Raw genomic sequence first — 20621 nt, 5'->3', positions numbered from 1 at the left:
ATAGTCCTTGGCAGGTTGAACTTCTTCAATTGCCTCAGGAAATACATCCTCTGCTGAGCTTTTTTGATGAGGGAGCTGATGTTTAGCTCCCATTTGAGATCCTGTGTGATGGTGGTTCCCAAGAAGCGAAAATGCTCCACGGTAGCCACGGGGGAGTCACACAGGGTGATGGGGGTGGGTGGGGCTGGGCTCTTCCTGAAGTCCACTATCATTTCCACTGTCTTCAGAGCGTTTAGCTCTAGGTTGTTCTGCCTGCACCAGGTCACCAGACGCTCAGTCTCCCACCTGTAGGCAGACTCATCGCCATCAGAGATGAGTCCAATGAGAGTGGTGTCGTCTGCAAACTTCAGGAGCTTGACAGACTGATGGCTGGAGGTGCAGGTGTTGGTGTACAGGGAGAAGAGCAGAGGAGAAAGAACGCAGCCTTGCGGGGATCCAGTGCTGATGGTCTGGGAGTCAGACACGTGCTTTCCTAGCTTCACGTGCTGCCTCCTGTCAGACAGGAAGTCGGTGATCCACCTGCAGGTGGAGTCAGGCACGCTCAGCTGGGAAAGCTTGTCCTGCAGCAGAGCCGGGATGATGGTGTTGAAGGCAGAGCTGAAGTCCACAAACAGGATCCTGGCATAGGTCCCTGAGGAGTCCAGGTGCTGGAGGATGAAGTGGAGAGCCATGTTGACGGCGTCGTCTACGGACCTGTTGGCTCTGTAGGCGAATTGCAGGGGGTCCAGGAGTGGGTCAGTGATGGATTTGAGGTGGGACAGGACAAGACGCTCAAATGATTTCATGACCACAGAGGTCAGGGCAATGGGTCTATAGTCATTTAGTCCTGTGGGCCTTGGTTTTTTGGGGACAGGGATGATGGTGGAGGATTTGAAGCAGGCTGGCACGTGGCAGGTCTCCAGTGAGGTGTTGAAGATGTCTGTGAACACTGGAGACAGCTGATCAGCACAGTGCTTCAGGGATGATTGAGAGACAGAGTCAGGACCGGCTGCTTTGCGGCATGTATGTTTACATCCAGCCGAAGTCAGAAGTTTACACACACTTAGGATAAAGTCATGAAAACAAATGTTTTAACCACTTCACTGTTATTTCATGTTATTAAAGTATAGTTGTAGCACGTCGGTAAGGGCATCTATTCTGTGCATGACACAAGTAATTTTTCCAACAATTGTGTAGCAACAGATAGTTTCACTTTTAATTTACTATATCACAATTCCAGTGAGTCAGATGTTTAACTGCTTGGAAAATTTCAGCAAATGATGTCATGGATTTAAAAGCTTCTGATAGGCTAATTGACATAATCTGAGTTAATTGGCGGGGTGTGTCTGTCAAAGTATTTTAAGGCCTACCTTCAGTGTCTCTATGCTTGACATCAAGGGAACATCAAAAGAAATCAGCTAAGGTGTCAGAACAAAACCTTTGGACCTCCACAAGTCTGGTTTATCTATACAGCAATTTCCAAACGCCCGAAGGTTCCACGTTCTTCAGTACAAACAAGAGTATGCATGTATAAACACCATGAAACAGCAAAAACCTTGTGAAGATGCTGGTGGAATCAGATATAAAAGTATCTATATCCACAGTAAAACGAATGCTATATCAACATAACCTGAAAGGCTGCTCCAAAACCACCATTGAAGGTCCAAAATTGAACTGCTTTAACTGTTTTTGTATGTTTGGAGAAAATAGGATAAGGCTTTAAAGCCAAAGAACACCATCCCAACCGTGAAGCACAGAGGGGGTGACATTATCTTGTGAAGAGTCTTTGCCGCAGGACAAAACATTAGTCAAGAAGCCAGAGCTTGGTCGCAAAAATTAATCTTCCACATGGACAATGACCCCAAGCAAACGTCCAAAACTGTAACAAAATAGCTCGTGTGAGCAAGGAGGCCATCAGTTACCATCAGTTCTGTCAGGGGGAACGGACCGAGATTCCAGCAACTTACCTTGAGGAGCTTGTGGAAGGCTGCCTGAAATCGCTGACCAAAATCTCACAATTAAAAGGCAACACTACCAAATACTAACAGTGTGTGTAAACTTCTGATACACTGTGAATGTGATGAAAGGAATAAAGCTGAAATAAATCATTCTCTCTACTATTATTCTGACATTTCATATTCTGAAAAGGGAGGCGTGATTCGAAGACACCTAAGACAGAAAGAAAGTCTACTGGAATTAAATGTCAGGAATTGTGCAAATCTGAGTTTAAATGTATTTGGTTTTGTGTAAACTTCTGATTTCAACTGCATTTGGTTAAAACTGAGTTAAGACCAGAATAAGAGTTTTTGACATCTGTTATAGCATATAAACGAAATCCTGTTGACACAATTCATTTTAAAACTGCTGCAGTATTATCGTGACTCTCCATCACAGTGTTTTTACTCTGAACGTTCACTGTCAAATCCAGGTTCAAATAAAGTTTTTCCAAGTGCATCAGTTTATTCTCAAAAATGTTTAAAGATCTGATTCAATTTGGTCAACTCCACACATTTTCCACTCTGTAATCTTTCCATCTTGCCAGTCTAATATTCAGACTTGCAGAGCAGATGGCAGACGTGAGCTCAGTGGTGTCGAGGTGGACGTGTGCCATCAGCAGCAGCAATCTGCCCGCTGTGCCCTACTGTGAGAATGAGACCCAGCGGCTCTCTACTGCTCCAAGTCTCCTCAAGCACAAACACGCAAACAAAAAAAAGTCATTGTGTGGCCTTTCACCAGCATTGAGCATCAGTGCTAACAGACATTGTCTTTGCTTTCCCCCTGCTGTGTATTTTCAGAATGATTATTGTATAGCACATACAATATGTTAACATTATCATTGTGAGGGGAACGGGGCCTGTTATTATGGAGCAGGAAATGACCTGCCAGGACCCCTGGTGACCTCAGAGGGAAAGCAATGACCTCAGACTGACCCGTATGTTTGTCCTGGGCCCTGACCGTAATCGAGGCAGGTTGGCTGGTGATAGGTGGGGTTACTCTGAAACAAGGAATGCAACAATGTGCTGGAAATTCCCTCTGAGGTGCCAGTTTTAAAAGGGACACCAGTCACAGTGCACATGTTGCTTACTTTTATTTTGGGATGTCAGGATGACATATTTAAATTTTTATCTGTGTTTCAGCAGAGTATTCAATGACATTGACAGGAGTCCAGATGCAGGTCGCACTGTTGATGGGGGGGGGGGGAAGCCTCAGATATGGTTAAGTGGCGGCTTTTGACACAAGTGCTCCCTCTGTTGATTGACCACAGGTACTGCCTCTCCAGAAACAAAACTCCATCATCCATCTGAATAACCATTATAAATTACGAGTTTCTCCACATTTTATTTCAAATTTGACAGCTTTCCATATCATTGCCCATTTCACAAACATTTGTGTCCCATTTTTCTCATGTCTTTTCTCATATATAACCTAATCTCATGTATTCACTAATCTCATGGTAAAAAAAAATACCACTTACAAAACAAAGTCATACAAAATATAGAAAATATGACTGAGGAACATCAAAACCAAGTATTTGGGATGACACAGAATCAGAGCTTCAACTTTTTTCAAATATAAACATCAGTCAGGGGCGAGTAGAAAAGAATTGTAAGTGCAAGAGAGCTAAGATCACCTTCACACTTAAGAGCTAGAGATGATTCAATCTTAGAATATGCCATATCTGAGTAAAGACATGAGACTGAAAACACTTGGGCCCCTCAGCTATTCATTAAAAAAAAAATCCCTTAACCGTACATACTTAGGAATGAAAAAAAAAAAAAAAAAAGACAGAGTCCAGATTTGAAAATGAAGAGTCAAGTCTGAGCAAAGTGTGACAAAGTGTAGCTCATCAAAATCCAAAACAGAAACAAAAAAGCCAAACGTTGTAATGTAGCTGCTGTAGAGCTGAACATGCAGTGACCTCAAGTTTATCACAAGGCACAAAGGCACAAGTGTTTGGATAAACCCTTCACTATCGTAAGATGAGATGTTAATAGTCCATGTCTGGGTTCAAGGATGGTAAAAAAAAAAGTTTAAGAATTATGTCACATTTCTGTTAATTCGTATACATACAAACAGGAGGTTGTATGTTGTAGCAGGGGTGCTGAATGTGTGTGTGTTTGTGTGCTAGTGTGGCAGGAGTAGTTTAGAGGGCATCCAGCAGACTGTCAATGCGGCTGACGAGCTCCTGCCTCCTGCTGGTCAGAGTCTTCTCGCTCTCGATGTAAGCCTCCTTCTTGACCTTTCCTGCCACCAGACGCTCCGCCTCCAGGCAGGAACGACACACCAGCTCCTTCACCTGGCCGTCCAGCTTCTGCACCTCCCCGACCTGAGGACACGGAAGAGGGGAGTAAACCTCACTGCGTGCGTGCGCGCACACACACACACACACACGCACACACGCACGCACACACACACACACACACACACACACAAACACTTTAATCAAGAATATTTCAAACGCATACGTCACTCACCTTATCAGCCAAGTCGGAGCCCTCTGCTTTGAGGCGGGCCTGCAGGGAGCTGATTTCATTGGTGAGAGTGCGGTGGTCGGCCTCAAGCGTCTTCCGGCCACTGTTGAGCGCACCAGTGTCACGGGACTGCTTGTAGCGGTTGACCACCTCGTCCATGTGTCTGTACAGACCCAGGCGTTTGTTAACCAGAGTCAGCACCTGCTCGGTGATGGAGGCCACCTTCATACGTACCTCAGCAGCAGGGTCCTGAGCAAAGAAGACAGACACAACAACAGATTTAAAACTGACTGAAAACACATGAGTGAAGTGAAGACGGAAATATACAGACTAGCAGCCAAGACAGGAAGCATGAGGATAAAGATGCCAAAAAAACCAGGCTCTTTGTATTAACACATGAACGCTGTCATACCTTTGTGATGGCAAAGTCAAGGCGAACATAAATGATCACAGTGAAGAAGAGAATGTAGAAAGCCCCTACAACCAACAGAGGCTCCTGCAGCATCAGGATCTTATTGAAGTTATAATGAACCTAAACACAGGAAAAGAGGCATATTATTTTGGGTATGAATACGTTTTTATAGTTCATATTAAATTCACACACATGTGAAGCGAATCTAGTGAGGCTGACAATTTTTCAATTATAAAATCATCTTAGGCTGAAAAAAAAAAAATCAGATCTTTGCATGACTATGTCACTGATTAGAAGAAATGATTTTCCCCTAAACTGAAACATGAACTGTGTCATGAAGACGTCACTTCGAGGCAGCTTGATAACCTAATTTCTAGTGCTGAAACAGTTTGTTCTGATGTTGTACCTCATCTGAATCAAGGGTCTATGAATATTGGATGTTGGATGGGTGTATGCTGTACAAATCTGTAAAAACCTTGAGGCAAATTTGTGAATACAACTGAATTCACTGAAATTACTACTTTAATTATTTATTCATCAAGTTGTTTATCAAGTAGAAACACAAAATATTAGCTGGCTACAGGTTCTCAATGCTAGCTTTTACTTTGAGAGTATAGTATAGCCATGCAAGTAATCATAACATTAACAGCATCTAAATTCCCATCAGCAGCCCGAAGAGGCTTCAATATCCATTAGATCCCACAAACAAAAAATATCAGTACTTCTGCTGTTCACAGAGGCCTCGCTGAGCCCTGTTCCACAGAGAAGACGTACCGATTTAACTTTTCAGAATAAAATCCCCAACCTCCTCATATCTGTGAGGAAGACTGACGTTAAAAGACCAGCTCTTAAAAGCCTAGATGTGTTGTTAAGTCAGGGCACATCTCTTGCAGCACTTTGGTAAAAATCTTGCTGCACAAAATTTACATTTTATCATTCGCCTTACCACAACATCCTGAATGTGCTGCTCCACCAGGTTGTTCTTGGTGGCGACCAGCACCGGTCGGCCAAAGGTATCCAGATATGTATAGTGCAGCTGGTTTGGCATACGATCAATTTTGTAAGGTGTGTCTACATGGATGTGTCTGATTGGACAAGGCAAAAGAAATTGGGAGAAATTAGTTTCAACTACAGCAAAAACCTACTCAGCCTGATATACTGTAGATCTCCTTACAAACACTGACCTGGCCCCCTCTGGCAGGATGATTTTCACAGTCATGGAGTCAATGACCTGGTCATCGTACACATGGTCAACTAGTCTCATCTTCAGTGCATATTGGTCACCTAGGAGATAAAATGATGTGACATATTAGCAACACACCCTGGGATTCAGTGGTTAGGAGGGATCTGTCTCTAAATCAGCAAAGAGGTGATAGATAGATAGATAGATAGATAGATAGATAGATAGATAGATAGATAGATAGATAGATAGATAGATGACTTTATTCATCCCCGAAGGGAAATTAGTTTGTTACAGCTGTCCGGTGTATTATAATGCAAAATATACAATAGAATAAAATACAGAGGTAACAGAAAGAAAGAAATAAAAATACAGAATGGCAGATATAAATAATAATATACTATGTATATGCATATGTTGGTTAGACTCATGACAATATCAAGTACCTTGCCCTGCTGAGGTATGTCTGCAGTGAGACGCCAGAAAATGTACAGGAATCAAAGTTTTCTCCTTTGTTTGGGTTAGTTTGGGCTACCAGCAATCAACTCACCCAGGGTGTAGAGGTACTCGTAGCTGGGCAGATTGTAGCCAATGATGTAGTGGGTCTTCCAGCCTCCAAACAAGGGGAAACGAGGCCTGAGTTCCACCTCCACTGAGTCATCCAGAACCTGAAGGTGGGAGGTGGAGATGTTCCCAATCTCATCTCTGTAGTAGACATCCTGGGCTGAGGCAGGAAGGATCGTCTGTTGAGGAGAAACGATACATACATTCATCATCATCATCATCATCATCACATTAACAGTAAGAACAAGTCAGACAACATGGTTTGTGTTTTATAGAACACCTTGAAGGATTTGACAGATGAGATGCCGCTGTCTGACTGACGCTGGTAATCGTAACGTGAAAAAGGGCCCTTCAGGACGGCGCCTGTGTGCCTCAGGTCGATGGTCTCTTCCACAGCAATGTTGCCCCAGTGAGACACCTCAATCGTGCGAGTGATGCTGCCGATGGTGAGGAAGGGTGTGTTGTTTTCATAATGGATCTTCATTGTATCCTGAACAGTAGAGAGCAGACAAAACATTGAATGTTTCAGCAACGTCCTCGCAGTTTCAGCTGAAGCTCATCAAACCTGGTCAGAGCTGTACCTCACTGAACGGGGCTACGTCACGGAAGGGTCCGTACTCAATGACCTCATCAGCCTTGGTGGGGTTGCTCAGCTTGGTGTAGCTCTCAACATTCTTGGAGGCCAGGCGAACACGCGTGGTCTGGCTGCGGGTGGGGTACGGTGAGTACAGGTAGTGGTTTCCCTGAAATACCACCAGCTGGCGCTCGGCCTGGGATATGTGTGTGGGGAAGGGCTTCAGGACATGGCTGAAAGTCATCTCCACCTTCACTTTCAGCTGAGCACCGGCTGCCAGACTGGAGGGCAACTGTACTTTGTAAAAGTCCCCGCTGCGTGGGAACAGATGACAGAGAGAAATGTGGATTAGATACATTGATCTTAATGCTGTAGCTGCTGCAAAATGTCAGCTTCTCAGGAACTACAAAATGGATTTGGATTGTTCACATGACTTCTTAAGAGAGGGACTGGTTGTAGCACTGAAGCAATACTAATGTCTTTATGAATTATTAATAATTATTAATAAGGTTGTTTTCATTGAACAAGTTGTTTTTTATAAGTCACTGGACTGATAGAAAGTACTTTGACTGGAAGGTTATTGCTGTGAGATTTGATCACTGAAGAAAGGAACAGTGGTACAGTAGTGTGTACTTTTATAAAGGGTGAGTTTGTGTGTCCTAGGCTGAAGGCAATAGGAGAGGAAAGCATTCCCTTGGTATTGAGACAAATTTTAAAACGCATGACTGCCACTTAGACAATCTGTTCAATCAGCCAGCAACTCACCAAGAAAGTTGATCCAAATGCATTGACAATACTCACAATTTTTTATCAGTTTAGTTAAGATGGTTAGATGACCATTTAAAAGTAATCTCTCACCTTTGTCCCTGGATTGTTGTCTGCTGGAGTTCAAGTGTGCCATCCTCCTCCTCCTCACCCTTCACCTGTGAAAACCTTGTTGTTAGAGCATACTCTGACATACTAAATCAATACATTTAGAGGCGAAATACAGGACATGTGAGTGCTTTATAACGCACTGCACAATACACCCGTTTTGTAGGTATATACGGCCTATTATTCTGTCTACAAACAGCATTGTTACCGTTTCATTCATAAAGGGGGCAGGCCTGCGCAGTCACACACGGAAGTGAGCTGCCCAGCGCATACGTGTCATTCAGCCACTGAGACAGCGTGCAGAGCTGCGGAAGTTAACGTTTTTTCAGCGATTCGTGATGAATTTCTCTAATCCGAGCTGTTCAGTACATGCATTTCTGCTCACAGCACCTGCGCTGATGTAAAAGCCTTGCACCAAGCAGTGAATATGTTGAGGCAGTAGCTACCGATGTTGAACTTTGGCTTTTTGCTTCCAGAGCTCACCCACTACCCACAGTTTCACACTGAATCACACAGATTGGTGGCTGTGACTGAATGCATTCACCGTGCATGTTGTTGTTACATCGTATTAAAGCGTGCTTTTATTAACCTCTGCACCACTGACAAATAAACATGAGCGCTGCAAGATTTAGCAAAGCTAAGGTTCGTGTAGCCTACCCCGGAGAAGCTAACAGGCTACAGATGGCTAGCCGGCTACAGGCGGGACTATTAGCGGTGTTTCATTCACTAGTGTTTGGCTCACCGAGGCTCCAATGTAAGCCAGGTTAGGGGCCAGATCCGCCTCTACCGCCAGTATGAAGCTCTGGACGGCAGAGTGTCCCTGGTTAGACAACACGATCTCCGCGGTGATCTTGGCCAGATGAGTGCTCAGGTCCACCGTCCTCTTCACCTCCTCATTCACCAACCCGTCCGCTGAAACCTCCGAGCCCAGAGCAGCTACAAGGAGCAGGCAAATGGCGAGAAGTGGCGCCTTCGGAACCATGGTTAAATAAATTAAGAGGTGAAATATCGGGATACAGGCGGAAAGACTGGGGGAAATGTAGAGCAGCAGAGAAAGGCCGCCGTGCCGCTCTACATCAGAAAGGATGACGCTTCACTCAGTCCGACGTGATGACGTAACGACGCGCCTCACAGCGTGCTGTGCGTGTGACGCAGCTGTGAAGTCGGACAGGAAAACAATCACTGCAGACTTCACAGATTAACGACTTCAAATCAATAACACGATGAACGTGTTGTCTCTGTGTCTCTGATCGTGACATGTCTGTGGTGGAGAGCTTTCTTGGCCTGCTGATGGCACCCGTCTCAGTTTATCGTCATATATTGTATATGCAGTATGTCGACGCATATTATATAGTATTTCGACAGATTTTGTCGCGTTGTTGTATGAATGATATATACAGCTCAGTGTGGGCTGTGAAACTAGGCATCCAGCCGAAATAGCTCAGTTGGGAGAGCGTTAGACTGAAGATCTAAAGGTCCCTGGTTCGATCCCGGGTTTCGGCAGTGAGGTGTGGTTTTTGAACTATAATCAGGTTTTTTTTACAGCTGGATGTAACCGTACCTTATATTATAATTATAGAGTTGTTTTATTCAGTGGATAATCTACCAAAGACTTGTTTGCTGAATTCAAATTAGTAAGTCACCTATTGCCTAAATCAGTAACATCGCCCAAGTCATACTTGAAAACTAAAGCTCACGGTAAATTAATCAAGATTTAGCTCATGGCAGTCCCAGCAAACATATAAGCTTTAGATTCTCTAAAGGTTCCCTGAAAATTAATTCTTCTAAGGTTCTTTTAAGTTTATTTTGTGAAACCTTAAGGGACCAAAAGGTTTCCTGAATGTTACCTGTTTTGCAACCTTTAAAAATGTCCCAGGAATGTTAAGAAAACGTTCCTGAATAATCTTAGGGCAAATTTCACTACAGGGGTCCAGCAGAGGTCCCATCACCTGTCAGGCAAGGTACGCAGAACATGCATTACACATTAAAGGTAGAGTAAGTGATTCTAATCTAATTTTTTTAATTCAGTGAATATTTCCTCATGGTCTGCTCGTTCTCCGTTCTGTGTGTGTGTGTGTGCTGAAAAAAATCTGGTATTCCTATGGGATATTTAACAATGTGGTTCGGACCAACAATTCCAGTCAGTCAGCAACTGGGGATGGTTGTGCTCATCCACGGGACAAGGGGAAGAAGAAGAGAATAGGCGAGATAGGTGAAAGGGGGTAGTGGGAGTGAGAGGTGGTATTTGCACATGCTCACTGTTGACGCTAGTCTGTATGGAGTTTTGAATGGGATTGATTGGGACTGTAGATGAGTGACCAGCGACAACGTTAAGGTGAGAGCATCCATAAACGTCTACCAGCAGTGGCATGATGGTGGCACATGCTAATCGCATAGTCAAGAAGGAGAGATGGCCAAGGAACAGCCAAAGAGGAGAAGGTCAGAAGAACAAAAGCTGAAAGAGAAGTGCTATGATCAGGCAAGGGCGAGGAGCAGCTGTAACATCTGTGAGACTTTCCAGCAGTAGAGACTGCATGGTCAGACTGGGAAAGAAATTCAGCCCTGGACTTATCTGCTGGGACCAGCCCACATCCAGGCACACAGAAAAGGCAAGGAAAGACACTGAAAGGGCCGGTAAAAACTTCAAGAACTCAATGGATGTTTTAATGGTCCACTGGCCGACTGCTGCAGTGGCCAACTGGGATTTGTCCCAGTAATGCTGAGGCTAATCTGACTCTCGTGGATAAACCTTAAAGGGAAAATTTGGGGTTGAAAATTGATAGGCATGAAGACTGATGCAGAGGATGCTCTGTTTCAGCTTTACAGGTGGGTAATATTAGTTTTGCTATGTTTCACAAAGCCAATAGTTAGTATTGTTCTGTCTTGTTTGCTTATTTTTTTAATAGTTTATTTAAACTGGTTAGTTCGCACACAGGTACTGTTGTCACATGGTAACAATGAATTGCTTGCCCACGGACGGTCAGCTTTCCAGTTTTCTAGTGTTTCTAACTGCTTTATTAGCTAAGCTACAGCTGTAGATTTGTTAAAACAATGTAAGCAATTAACTGGCTAGTTTTTTGTTTTGTTTTTGTTCTGCTTCAGCTATGAGAAAGTACCCACTTCCACGCCATATAAAATGTTTTGGATATGGGGTTGTTGGCTTGGCAGTGCACTTCCATGAATTTGGGGGACAGACCTTTGACGGAGCACAGAGGGGAGGGGTGTATTTGTTTCAGTTAAAAAATCAACAGTCATTCCCCAGCATCTCATACTTCACCTTTTATCAGCTGTCATCCAGAGCTGTGAATGGCTGCAGTAGTCCCTTTGGTTTTTAGGTGATGGATTTACATTTTATTTATGATTACCGGATATGTAGCTGACAATCATGTGTACATTAAATGTGATATAAAACAAAAAAACAATAAGTGTTAGGAAACAGTTTAGATCATAATTGAATAGATTATGTAATTATGGAGCAGTAGATGATAAAGTCTGTAAAGTGCCTTGAATGTTACTGAGGACTTCCATAAAAAACACAATAAGGAGACATGAAAGACTTCAGCATCAAATTACTTTCATAAAATAAAAATGAAAAAAAAATCAATTTAAATAGAAAGAACAAAATCAAAGTCCAAAAGAGGACGTGAAAGCTGCTGACACACCCCTGGATACCTGAGTAAACCTGCTCCCAGAGCACAGCTCCAGGCCAGACACGCAGCGTGAACTGAGAGCAAGTGGAGGTGCCATGGCAAGCCAAGGCCATTTCTGAGGTGGCACCACTGGCTGACAGCAAAGATGGCTGACATAAGGATATGTTATGAGTGGTTGTAAAAGTGTGGAGTGAAGGACAGCAGTGAGGCACCAATAACAGCAGCGAGGGTGAGAGGGGAGGTCAGGAGCAGGTCACAGATTGCTACAGACCCACACGATGCACATATTACTTGCAAAAGGCCTTGATCTCCTTAGGTTTTATGTGATCATCAGATTGATAGCTTTTATTTCCAAATTACACCAGTATTATTGTTGATAGTGGAGCAATAATTCAACAAATAATACAAACTGGGACTGTGAGTTGCATATACTGTATGCTGTATTACCATGTATGTAATATGCAATAAAGACATAAGTGAACGTATAATTGGTGACAGTTGTGTTTGTGTGACTTCTCAGGTCCTGTGCAGCCAGGCGTGTCCTGCGCCTGACGTCAGCGCTCCCCAGCAGAGCTTGTTTTGGAGGAAGTGGACGCGGCTCGGCTAGCTGTTAGCACGGTAGCTTCACGGAAAAGCGAGCGTCAACGGGAACAGGGCGACACCGACCGCTGGACGGGATCGCTTCTGTTACACAAAGGGAGATACACGTCGACAGTGGCAGTGTTGACTTTGATAAACAGAGTTAGCTGCGAGGCTAGCTGTCTGAGATAATTCAGCTGTCGACGTCTGAAACGTGTTGTTTTGTTAACGGCAGACATTTATAGGCGCTGTTAGCCTGTTAGCTAGCCTGTGCGTTAGCTAACGCTCCCAACCGAGGCAGAGGAAAAGTCCACTTTTGAGATTTTTTACCACAGGATCATCGCCCAGGTTGGTTTGTGGTGACTTTAAGATGTTGGTCTTTACTAACGATATTCGTTAATGATGCAGTTGTCGTTACCAGAGTTTCACGTCTGTTAATACACCCTGTTTGGCTAAATGTTAGCTTAAATTAAGAAGTGCCACTAAATACGGCAAGTGTTAGTGGAGGCGGTATGTATAACGCTAGTTTTGAAAAGATTTTGTATTAAATAACGATACTGTCTCCCCAGACTATCTGCCACTGATTTCTGGCATTTGCTTACCACCTATCTAGCGTTTGATCTTCAGAGGTAATGCTCCTTTGCTAACCCTTTGCAAGTGTTTTGATGTCTTTGTGGTCGATAGGTAAAATGTTGAGACAGTAATTTGTCGACCTATAGGTCGACAAATTGATCCCAACCATGGATTATACCGGTATGTGTGTTGAATCCGACTATTGTGGTCGCTGTGCTAATCATGCTTGCCAAGTCATGGTTCCGTTAGTCCTGTGTTTTTAAACCATGTGATCAGTCCCTGACACAGTGTCATGGGGTGCAGATTATGAGAACCGCACCGATAGCCCTCTGCCACTTTAGACCCACAGTAGCACTGATACGTTTCCAAGCAGTAGCTATTTGTCCACGTAAGAGGTTGTACACGTTGAGTGATGTGTGGATAAGACTGTTTTTTTTTTCTTTTTTGAGTAATTCTTTCTCTAAGGTCTCACCTTATTGGAATGATGATTTAAAGCCCTTCGGTAATAAGAGTTTGGACTTTGGTCATTACAGCTGTATGAGGTGGTTTATAATTACAAAGCTCACTCAGCCAAAGTCAGAAATGCTTAGTGATGTCTTGAGCAGTCGCAAAGATGCAAATGTTTGACCAGCCATGGATTTTAGCCAAAAAACACTCTGAAGGTTTTGCATTGATTTAAAAAAAAAAAAAAAAAAAAAAAAGGACACATTTCTGCATGGCATTCTGTAAGAATACAACGGAGAAGTTAGGGGGATGAATTTAGAGATATTTTTTTAGGGATCTTGGATTTATATCAAGGAAGCAGAAGTAGTCAAGTGGTGGAAGGAGATATTACATATGAAGAGTTGAGGATAGCTAAGGCCTATAATGAGAGCATCTGTTAAGTTTAACAACTGACATGTTGCAGCTTTTATTTGTAGTTTTACTAAAATTCTGTAAGTCTGTATAGGTGATTATAGTGCAACCCCTATTTTCTGGTAGGACAAATACAGATCTCAGTGGGTAAGTCATCATGAGGCATTACTATATAGACTTGTAATCATTAACACAAGCCACAGACCAATTCAGTATGTTATATAGTAAGTCTGTGTGTGTGTGTGTGTGTTCTGTTTTCTAATCTATTGTAATGTATATCTTTATATATCTACAAGAACTGTGACTTGGTAATGAAACAATACAGTTTTTTTCCCATTGAATGGTTTGTCAGAAGCGTAAATATTACAAAATCAGTTCTTTACAGTAAAACAAAAGCAACCATGCTGGTGTGGCAAAAATAGAAGCCATATGAGTTCGACAACCCCAGCACTGCATTGTTCCACATATTTTGAAAAAAAACACAAAGAAAAAACAAAGAAAAATGTCATGCATTGTTTATTCCAAGAACTGTATTTAGTGTCTCGTGGTACAATGCGTTGCAATATATTGTTAAAACCCAATTGCTGTTTTTCTTTGTTTGTGGAGTGAAGGAAACTTATATGCATATATTGCACATTCCTAGAATTTGACCATTTATGTATTTTGAGATGTTCATAGACCTGATCATCTTTCAGTGACAGCTTTTGACCCATATCAAAAGGGTCATCATTGGGGCAAAGCTGCACCCATCTTCTCTGAGCAGTTTCAGTGTTGCTGTGCTTCTATCAGGAGTTTTTGTTTCCACTCTAATCTACTTTTTTGTCTTTTACAGCTGTGGCACAATGACGTCAAGGAAGAAAGTACTACTCAAAGTTATCATCCTTGGAGACTCTGGGTGAGTAATCAAAGCTAAATGGGTGATACAACAATAAAAAATGATGCCTGGTAGCTCATTGTAAAGAGGACACTTTAGTTAGAGTATTGAATCTCGTCTGATAGTAATATGCTCACTGGCAGGAACCTTGTTTTGTGCTTCACCAATCAATTCATCATAGCAACATTTTCTGATTCACTTGATTCTGCTGAGTGTATGTTCTGAATATTGTCTTGTGATTTTTTTTTTTTTTTTCCTTTTCTCTAGAGTTGGGAAGACCTCATTGATGAACCAGTATGTGAATAAGAAGTTCAGTAACCAGTACAAAGCGACAATAGGTGCAGATTTCCTGACAAAAGAAGTCATGGTTGATGACAGACTTGTCACGATGCAGGTACTGAGGAAATAATTCTCATAGAAATGCCAAACCGTGTCTCTCGTTGAAACACATATCTTATTATTCATATCTAAACCAATCACACTGTGCATTGAAAGGCAAATAAAATGTTGTGATACCTAAAAAAGTTAATGATTCTAATTGCTCACAATAATAATGGACTTGCAAATGTTTTAATGGTTTACCACTGAGAAAATTTCCTTTAGTTAACTGTATAGATACTTTATTCAAAGATAGCCTCAGGTTTACTGGGTATTAGTAATGGCTTCCCTCAAAAGTCTTTTGCATTGATTGAGAAAACAGATCTCTTAGGCTTTATTAAGCTTTTGTCTTTAGATGTATATAACCTCAGCCATTTTGTAATCACAGCTGTATTTCCAAACCCAAAGTGTGGAGGATAGCAAGTCTCTCAATGAATTTACATTCATCCTGTAATCATGTAAATCAGAGTTAAGTGTATCTTGATAACTTATCAGTCTTTATAGTATTACTTTGGCTAAATCAGTGGTGAATGAACTGTTACCCCTTACTCAGATGGAGTAAACACAGGTGAGGAAAATCTGGTCAATGTGAGCCATGAAAGCATTAAAGTCAAAGGTGATCAGATTATTTTGTGCATGTAAACATAGCATGTCTTCCTTGAAGCTTAATATTCTCCATTCTGTCCCTCTGTCTATTTGCATCTTAGATTTGGGACACAGCAGGTCAGGAGCGGTTCCAGTCCTTAGGTGTTGCGTTCTATCGTGGAGCAGACTGCTGCGTCCTGGTGTTTGACGTGACAGCACCCAACACCTTCAAGACTCTAGACAGCTGGAGGGACGAGTTCTTGATCCAGGCCAGCCCTCGAGACCCTGAGAATTTCCCCTTTGTGGTGCTGGGCAACAAGATTGACTTGGAGAACAGACAGGTGGGTCCATATCATCAGGTTTATGTTTATTTACACCATTTGTTTTTTCAAGGAAATGTATGGTTGTTCTTAGCAATTACTGAGGCTTTAAAAAGTTAGTTTAGATTTTATAACGGAACAATTCTAAAAATAGCTTGGATAAAACAGCCATTCTCATGTGTCTCATGTCTCTAAGAGCGATGTCGCCTCTTTTGTGTTCCAGGTAACAACCAAGCGAGCACAGGCTTGGTGTCAGAGCAAGAACAACATCCCATATTTCGAAACCAGCGCCAAGGAGGCAATCAATGTGGAGCAGGCCTTCCAGACTATTGCACGCAACGCTCTTAAACAGGTAACCGGAGGCCAGTAAGAAATTTGGATAGGTAGTCTGACCCAGTCTCCTCAGTGTTGAGAAATGACATTTTTCAACATCTGTTTCCATGGAAGCTGGACGGTGCTGAGCCAGGCACTCACTCAGCTATGTTGTCTGATTTCAGGAAACTGAAGTGGAGTTGTACAACGAGTTTCCTGAGCCAATAAAGCTGGACAGGAACGAGCGAGCCAAGCCATCAGCAGAGACCTGCAGCTGCTGAGGACTCTGAGGATCATCTGGGGGGAAGGGGAGGGGGGGGTGACACAACCCTGTCTTGCCTTGTCTATATATCCCTGAAACTCCTTTCCCGTGGCCCACTGTGTTAATCCCTATGCCCAATAAACAAGCAGCATCCCACTCATAGAGTATACTACAACACACACAAACATGCTGCGCTCACTTCTTTATGTATACAAAACACACACATTTTCTATAAAATATGAGTCTCCTAGCCCAAAGAACACCTGAAGGAAACATGGCATTTACTTGTATGATGCTTATTACTTCCCAGTGTTTCTCCATGTACTTTTTCATAGCGGTGGTGGTTTGGGCTAATCTCATTTTCGGTTCCATGTATATCGCTGCTTTCACACCCAGTTTTGCTTTTGTTTGGAAACTTTAAGTGGTAAATCAAAGCATTATCTCTACACATTTGTGTTTATGAGTAAAGTTGGAAAACTATTGTTTTTTGTTTTTTTTAAATCGGTTTCTTAAGCAGTGGTGGATGTTTTCTTTCTTTCACAGCCCGCCACTGCTGCATGAATACAGGAAACACTGCCCCCCCCATTTTACTCATTTGTCTTGTGGCTTAAAATTGTTTCACAGTTAAAAGCGCTTGTTACCCTGGTTTCACTTTACCTCATGCAACCTTAAAAATTAAATTCTGATACACAAACAGGGTGTCAGAACTGAAATAGTGACGGACCAGAATGTGTGAAGGTGCATGTATGGATCACATGAATATGCTGCCTGCTGGTTCTTGTTAATTGGCATAGAACTGAAAATCCAGTTCAGTGAAAAAGCCATCAGAAAGTGTGTACAGATTTTTTTTAACAATAACTGAAGACTTGTTCAGACATCTCATTTTGGAGCCACAATAAATGCAGTTGTAGCTCAGGTTGAGGACATCATATGAACCCAGACTCAGCTCCTTCATAGAAGTGCTGTTCCTCCATTGGAGAAATGAAGGTTTGTCTTGTATTCCATTGTTCTTGGTACAACATTTGACATGGGAAAGAACTAAATCAAGACAGTTTGTCATTCTACCTGATAGTCCTGGAAAGGAGGGGGATTTTTCTCAAGTATAAATATCACTCTGAACAGAGTACTATTAGGTAGTATATTTCTTTTTACTGTCATGAATTACAAGACATTTGCAAACCTCTCAATCATTGTGTGGGGACGGCAAAAAGTTGTGTTGTAAATCTCCATATCTGACTCTGCCAGTTGCTCGTGTTGGCAAACAGTTTAAGTGCTTGACATTTCTTTTAACCGATCAGATTTTTAACTGTCTGTTCATATTATGTTTAAACTTTGAAATGCATTATAGATTACAAGATAGCATACATACTGTAACTTTGAAAAGAGGAAAAAAAATGTGGGGGGTGGGAGTATTGGCATTCATCATTATTATATTATTAATATGATAAATGCATAGCATCTACATTGTTTCAAAATGTCTGCGTTTCAAGTAATAAGGGTAATAAAAATCTTGAATAAAGCACACCGTGTTTATTTCTGACATTTATTAATGAAATCTGGACCTATTAAACCGCATCTGTGAGGAATATTTCTATTACATTTACTAATACAAGCAAAAACCTGAACAAACAATGTTAATCTTAAACCTATAAAAACAGTTGAGTTGTCTTCAAAACTGTAGTCCAGCTTCATATCCTCACTTGGTCCTTGGCTTCTTATTGGCGTCCTGAAGCCACTGCTGAAGTGCTCCTGTAGACTTGCGCTTAGTCTTTGCCTTGCTTTCCTGCTCTTCTTTACTCTTGCATGTGTCGGACTCCTTCCTCTTTGTTGGTGAGCCACTTGCCAGCCAGCTGCTCATCATCTTACTGCTGGCTGTGGGCTTGGGCTCCTAGGGGGTCAAGGGTCAGATATGTCAGCTGCAACCTCTCTACTTGCCAAACAACTGTAGAGCTAGATGTTCCAACCACAGCAAGTTAAAAAAGACCACAGTGAATTTAATACCTTTTTCCTGCCAAGATCCACTGGCTGAAGGCACTCTGGAGAGTTGTTGCGTGAGTTGTTTACCAGTGAAGAGACAGGATGAAAAGTCAAAATGTTTTTAGACTGGAGCATTTTCAGGGCATCTAGAGACTTCACCTCCCCAAAGTCAAGCCATCTTCTCACTTCTTCTTCTCCATCCAGGATTGCTGGCATCCTAAATTGAAACAAGCACACAGTGAGTTACGATTTCACACGCAAATGAAACATAAGTGTGTTTTCGCATAACCCCAACTTACCTATGATGGATGTCTTGCAGGTTTGGGGAAGCATTCACAGTGATTACACTGTAACTGTAAAGGGGTTCTCCACCATCTGGAGGTGTCCAGCAGTCAAACAGTCCAGCCATAGTCAGCAACCTCCATCCAGCCCATTCACCTGGTGCTACCCCTCCCTGGCCAACACACCGTCAAGAGCAGAAGAGTCATACTAATGTTCAAATAGTGAAAGTTAGTAGATGAAAATACTGCTAGTCACCAAATCTGTTATTTTATGACTTTCCAGTCCACAACCTGACACTGACATTAAAATTAAACAGGACGTTGGTATATTGTATAAAATTTTCAGTGCTAAAGGAACACCTGGTGGACACATGCACATCCTACACAGGAAATTTCAGCCATGGTAATTTCCGCCATAGCTGCATTCTCTGCTTTTGTTCTAAATTAAAGCAAATTTTCATGGTGCTTATATTGTTTAAAAAAAAAAAAAAAACTCAGTACAAACCTTTGTCAAGTCAAGGGAATCCTTCTTTGCAGAGCACGCTGTCTCTGAATTCTCCTTTTTGCGCACTGAGGTCGTGGGGTCATTCTGATTCTCTGTTTTCTCCTGACTGGATCTCTCAGTCTGAGGGAAGTAGATGAAGAAAGGCTGCTTGTTTTTCTCCAGCCTCATCCACTCATAGAAACCATCAGCCAGGACGACGCAGCGCTGTCCTTTTGTAAAGGGGTGCTTTGGGGAGAAAATAAAGTGATCAGGGACACCAACACATATTGCATGCTGAAAAGAGGAAATCAGACAGTCGCTCTGCAGTGTCTCAACCTGTACGCACCTTGTATGATTTCTTCTCCAATATATTCTCACTGCGGCAGTTGCTGGTGCTGTAGTGCATCTTGCTTGGATCGCTCTCCTTAAACCAAGCAGGTACAAGACCCCAACGCATGGAGGCCAACACCCACTCATCCACAGGAGCATTCTGAGGACACATACAAGTGTGGACACAATCATGAGAATCGATGTATGATGCAATCCACTGCAGTCACTACATACTACCTTTCTGGATCTTACCATGTTCAATATTATTATAACTGTGCAGAGATGTGTTTGTCTGCGGTTAATTCTTTGGTGTTGCACTGAACTGCACTGTCTATTCTTATGTGTCCGTTAAGGTTACCTAAAGTAAATTAACCAAAACGAATATAATGTCTCAGTTCATTGTTTTCTAAATAGAATATATTATGGTGCCTTTACAGGTTAATAGCATCTATTAGTTATCTCTTCTTCTCCCAGTTTCTTCAGATGTGTCTCTTGACTTAACAGGGTGAAATCTTTACATAATGTCCATCTTAGTGTCGTTCTTGAAGCAGTCTATGAATCTCACTCAGGATCTGGTTCTTCCTACCTCATCGAAATGTCTCTGCGACAGCAGGACGGGACTCATGGACTGGGGGCTCTTGTTGTAAGAGGGCCGGTATTTGTCCGCGTCTCCATCCCTCCAGCGGGGCCGTCTCCGCCGCCCTGCTCGGCTTCTGTAGGAGCAGGCCCGGCTCACCTCGTCGGGAGCAAGAGTACAAGCTGTCCTTCCGCACATTTTACGGCGGAAACGGAACCTTTCAGACACCTGAAAAAAGGGTTCAACATAGGTTCAGCCAAAAAAAAAAGTTCTACACAGTTAGCATGTTAGCTTAAAGTAATGTCAGGAAACAGACATGTCTTCTTCACATGCTGCAAAGGCACCGTTTAAAAACACCGCTGGGTTTACCTGTTTTCGACCGCTGTGGCAGCTGTATGGCGGAGGCGTGCTGGGCTCTGTGTGTGTGTGTGTGTGTGTGTGTGTGTCAGGCTGCAGAGCGGGGATTTGCCCGGGCAGAGCGAGAGGGGCTGCACATGTGACCTGTGACGTAGCCCCCCCCCGAGCCAAGA

The 20621-nt window shown here is 42.6% G+C and overlaps 3 protein-coding genes and 1 non-coding gene across 4 annotated transcripts; 2 read left to right on the top strand and 2 right to left on the bottom strand.

The window, feature by feature from the left end:
• Window positions 1–3298: 3298 nt before the first annotated feature.
• Window positions 3299–9167, bottom strand: rpn1 (ribophorin I). The gene is made up of 10 exons (XM_071495131.1): window positions 8797–9167; window positions 8040–8104; window positions 7189–7495; window positions 6888–7097; window positions 6594–6786; window positions 6048–6147; window positions 5810–5948; window positions 4864–4983; window positions 4455–4700; window positions 3299–4306 (listed from the first exon to the last, which is right to left on the bottom strand). Exons 1-10 carry the CDS (start codon window positions 9034–9036, stop codon window positions 4124–4126), a joined length of 1803 nt encoding a protein of 600 aa, XP_071351232.1. The 5' UTR covers window positions 9037–9167; the 3' UTR covers window positions 3299–4123.
• Window positions 9168–9484: 317 nt separating this feature from the next.
• Window positions 9485–9557, top strand: trnaf-gaa (transfer RNA phenylalanine (anticodon GAA)). Its single transcript has one exon. It is a non-coding gene; the product is annotated as a tRNA-Phe (tRNA).
• A 2727-nt stretch (window positions 9558–12284) lies between these two features.
• Window positions 12285–16922, top strand: rab7a (RAB7a, member RAS oncogene family). Its single transcript, XM_071495145.1, has 6 exons — window positions 12285–12631; window positions 14544–14606; window positions 14853–14979; window positions 15671–15889; window positions 16092–16220; window positions 16366–16922. Exons 2-6 carry the CDS (start codon window positions 14554–14556, stop codon window positions 16459–16461), a joined length of 624 nt encoding a protein of 207 aa, XP_071351246.1. The 5' UTR covers window positions 12285–12631; window positions 14544–14553; the 3' UTR covers window positions 16462–16922.
• Window positions 16923–17971: 1049 nt separating this feature from the next.
• On the bottom strand, window positions 17972–20600 carry hmces (5-hydroxymethylcytosine binding, ES cell specific). The gene is made up of 7 exons (XM_071495140.1): window positions 20461–20600; window positions 20101–20319; window positions 19531–19674; window positions 19206–19430; window positions 18719–18873; window positions 18444–18636; window positions 17972–18330 (listed from the first exon to the last, which is right to left on the bottom strand). The coding sequence occupies exons 2-7, from the start codon at window positions 20287–20289 to the stop codon at window positions 18139–18141; spliced, it is 1098 nt and encodes a 365-aa protein (XP_071351241.1). The 5' UTR covers window positions 20290–20319; window positions 20461–20600; the 3' UTR covers window positions 17972–18138.
• Between the last annotated feature and the right edge of the window lie 21 nt (window positions 20601–20621).

The sequence above is a fragment of the Trachinotus anak genome, unplaced genomic scaffold, assembly GCF_046630095.1.
Source record: "Trachinotus anak isolate AG129_WGS33_773 ecotype Australia unplaced genomic scaffold, CSIRO_AGI_Tana_v1 ptg000013l, whole genome shotgun sequence".
NCBI lineage: Eukaryota > Metazoa > Chordata > Actinopteri > Carangiformes > Carangidae > Trachinotus > Trachinotus anak.
This window is presented reverse-complemented; position numbering and strand designations above follow the sequence as displayed.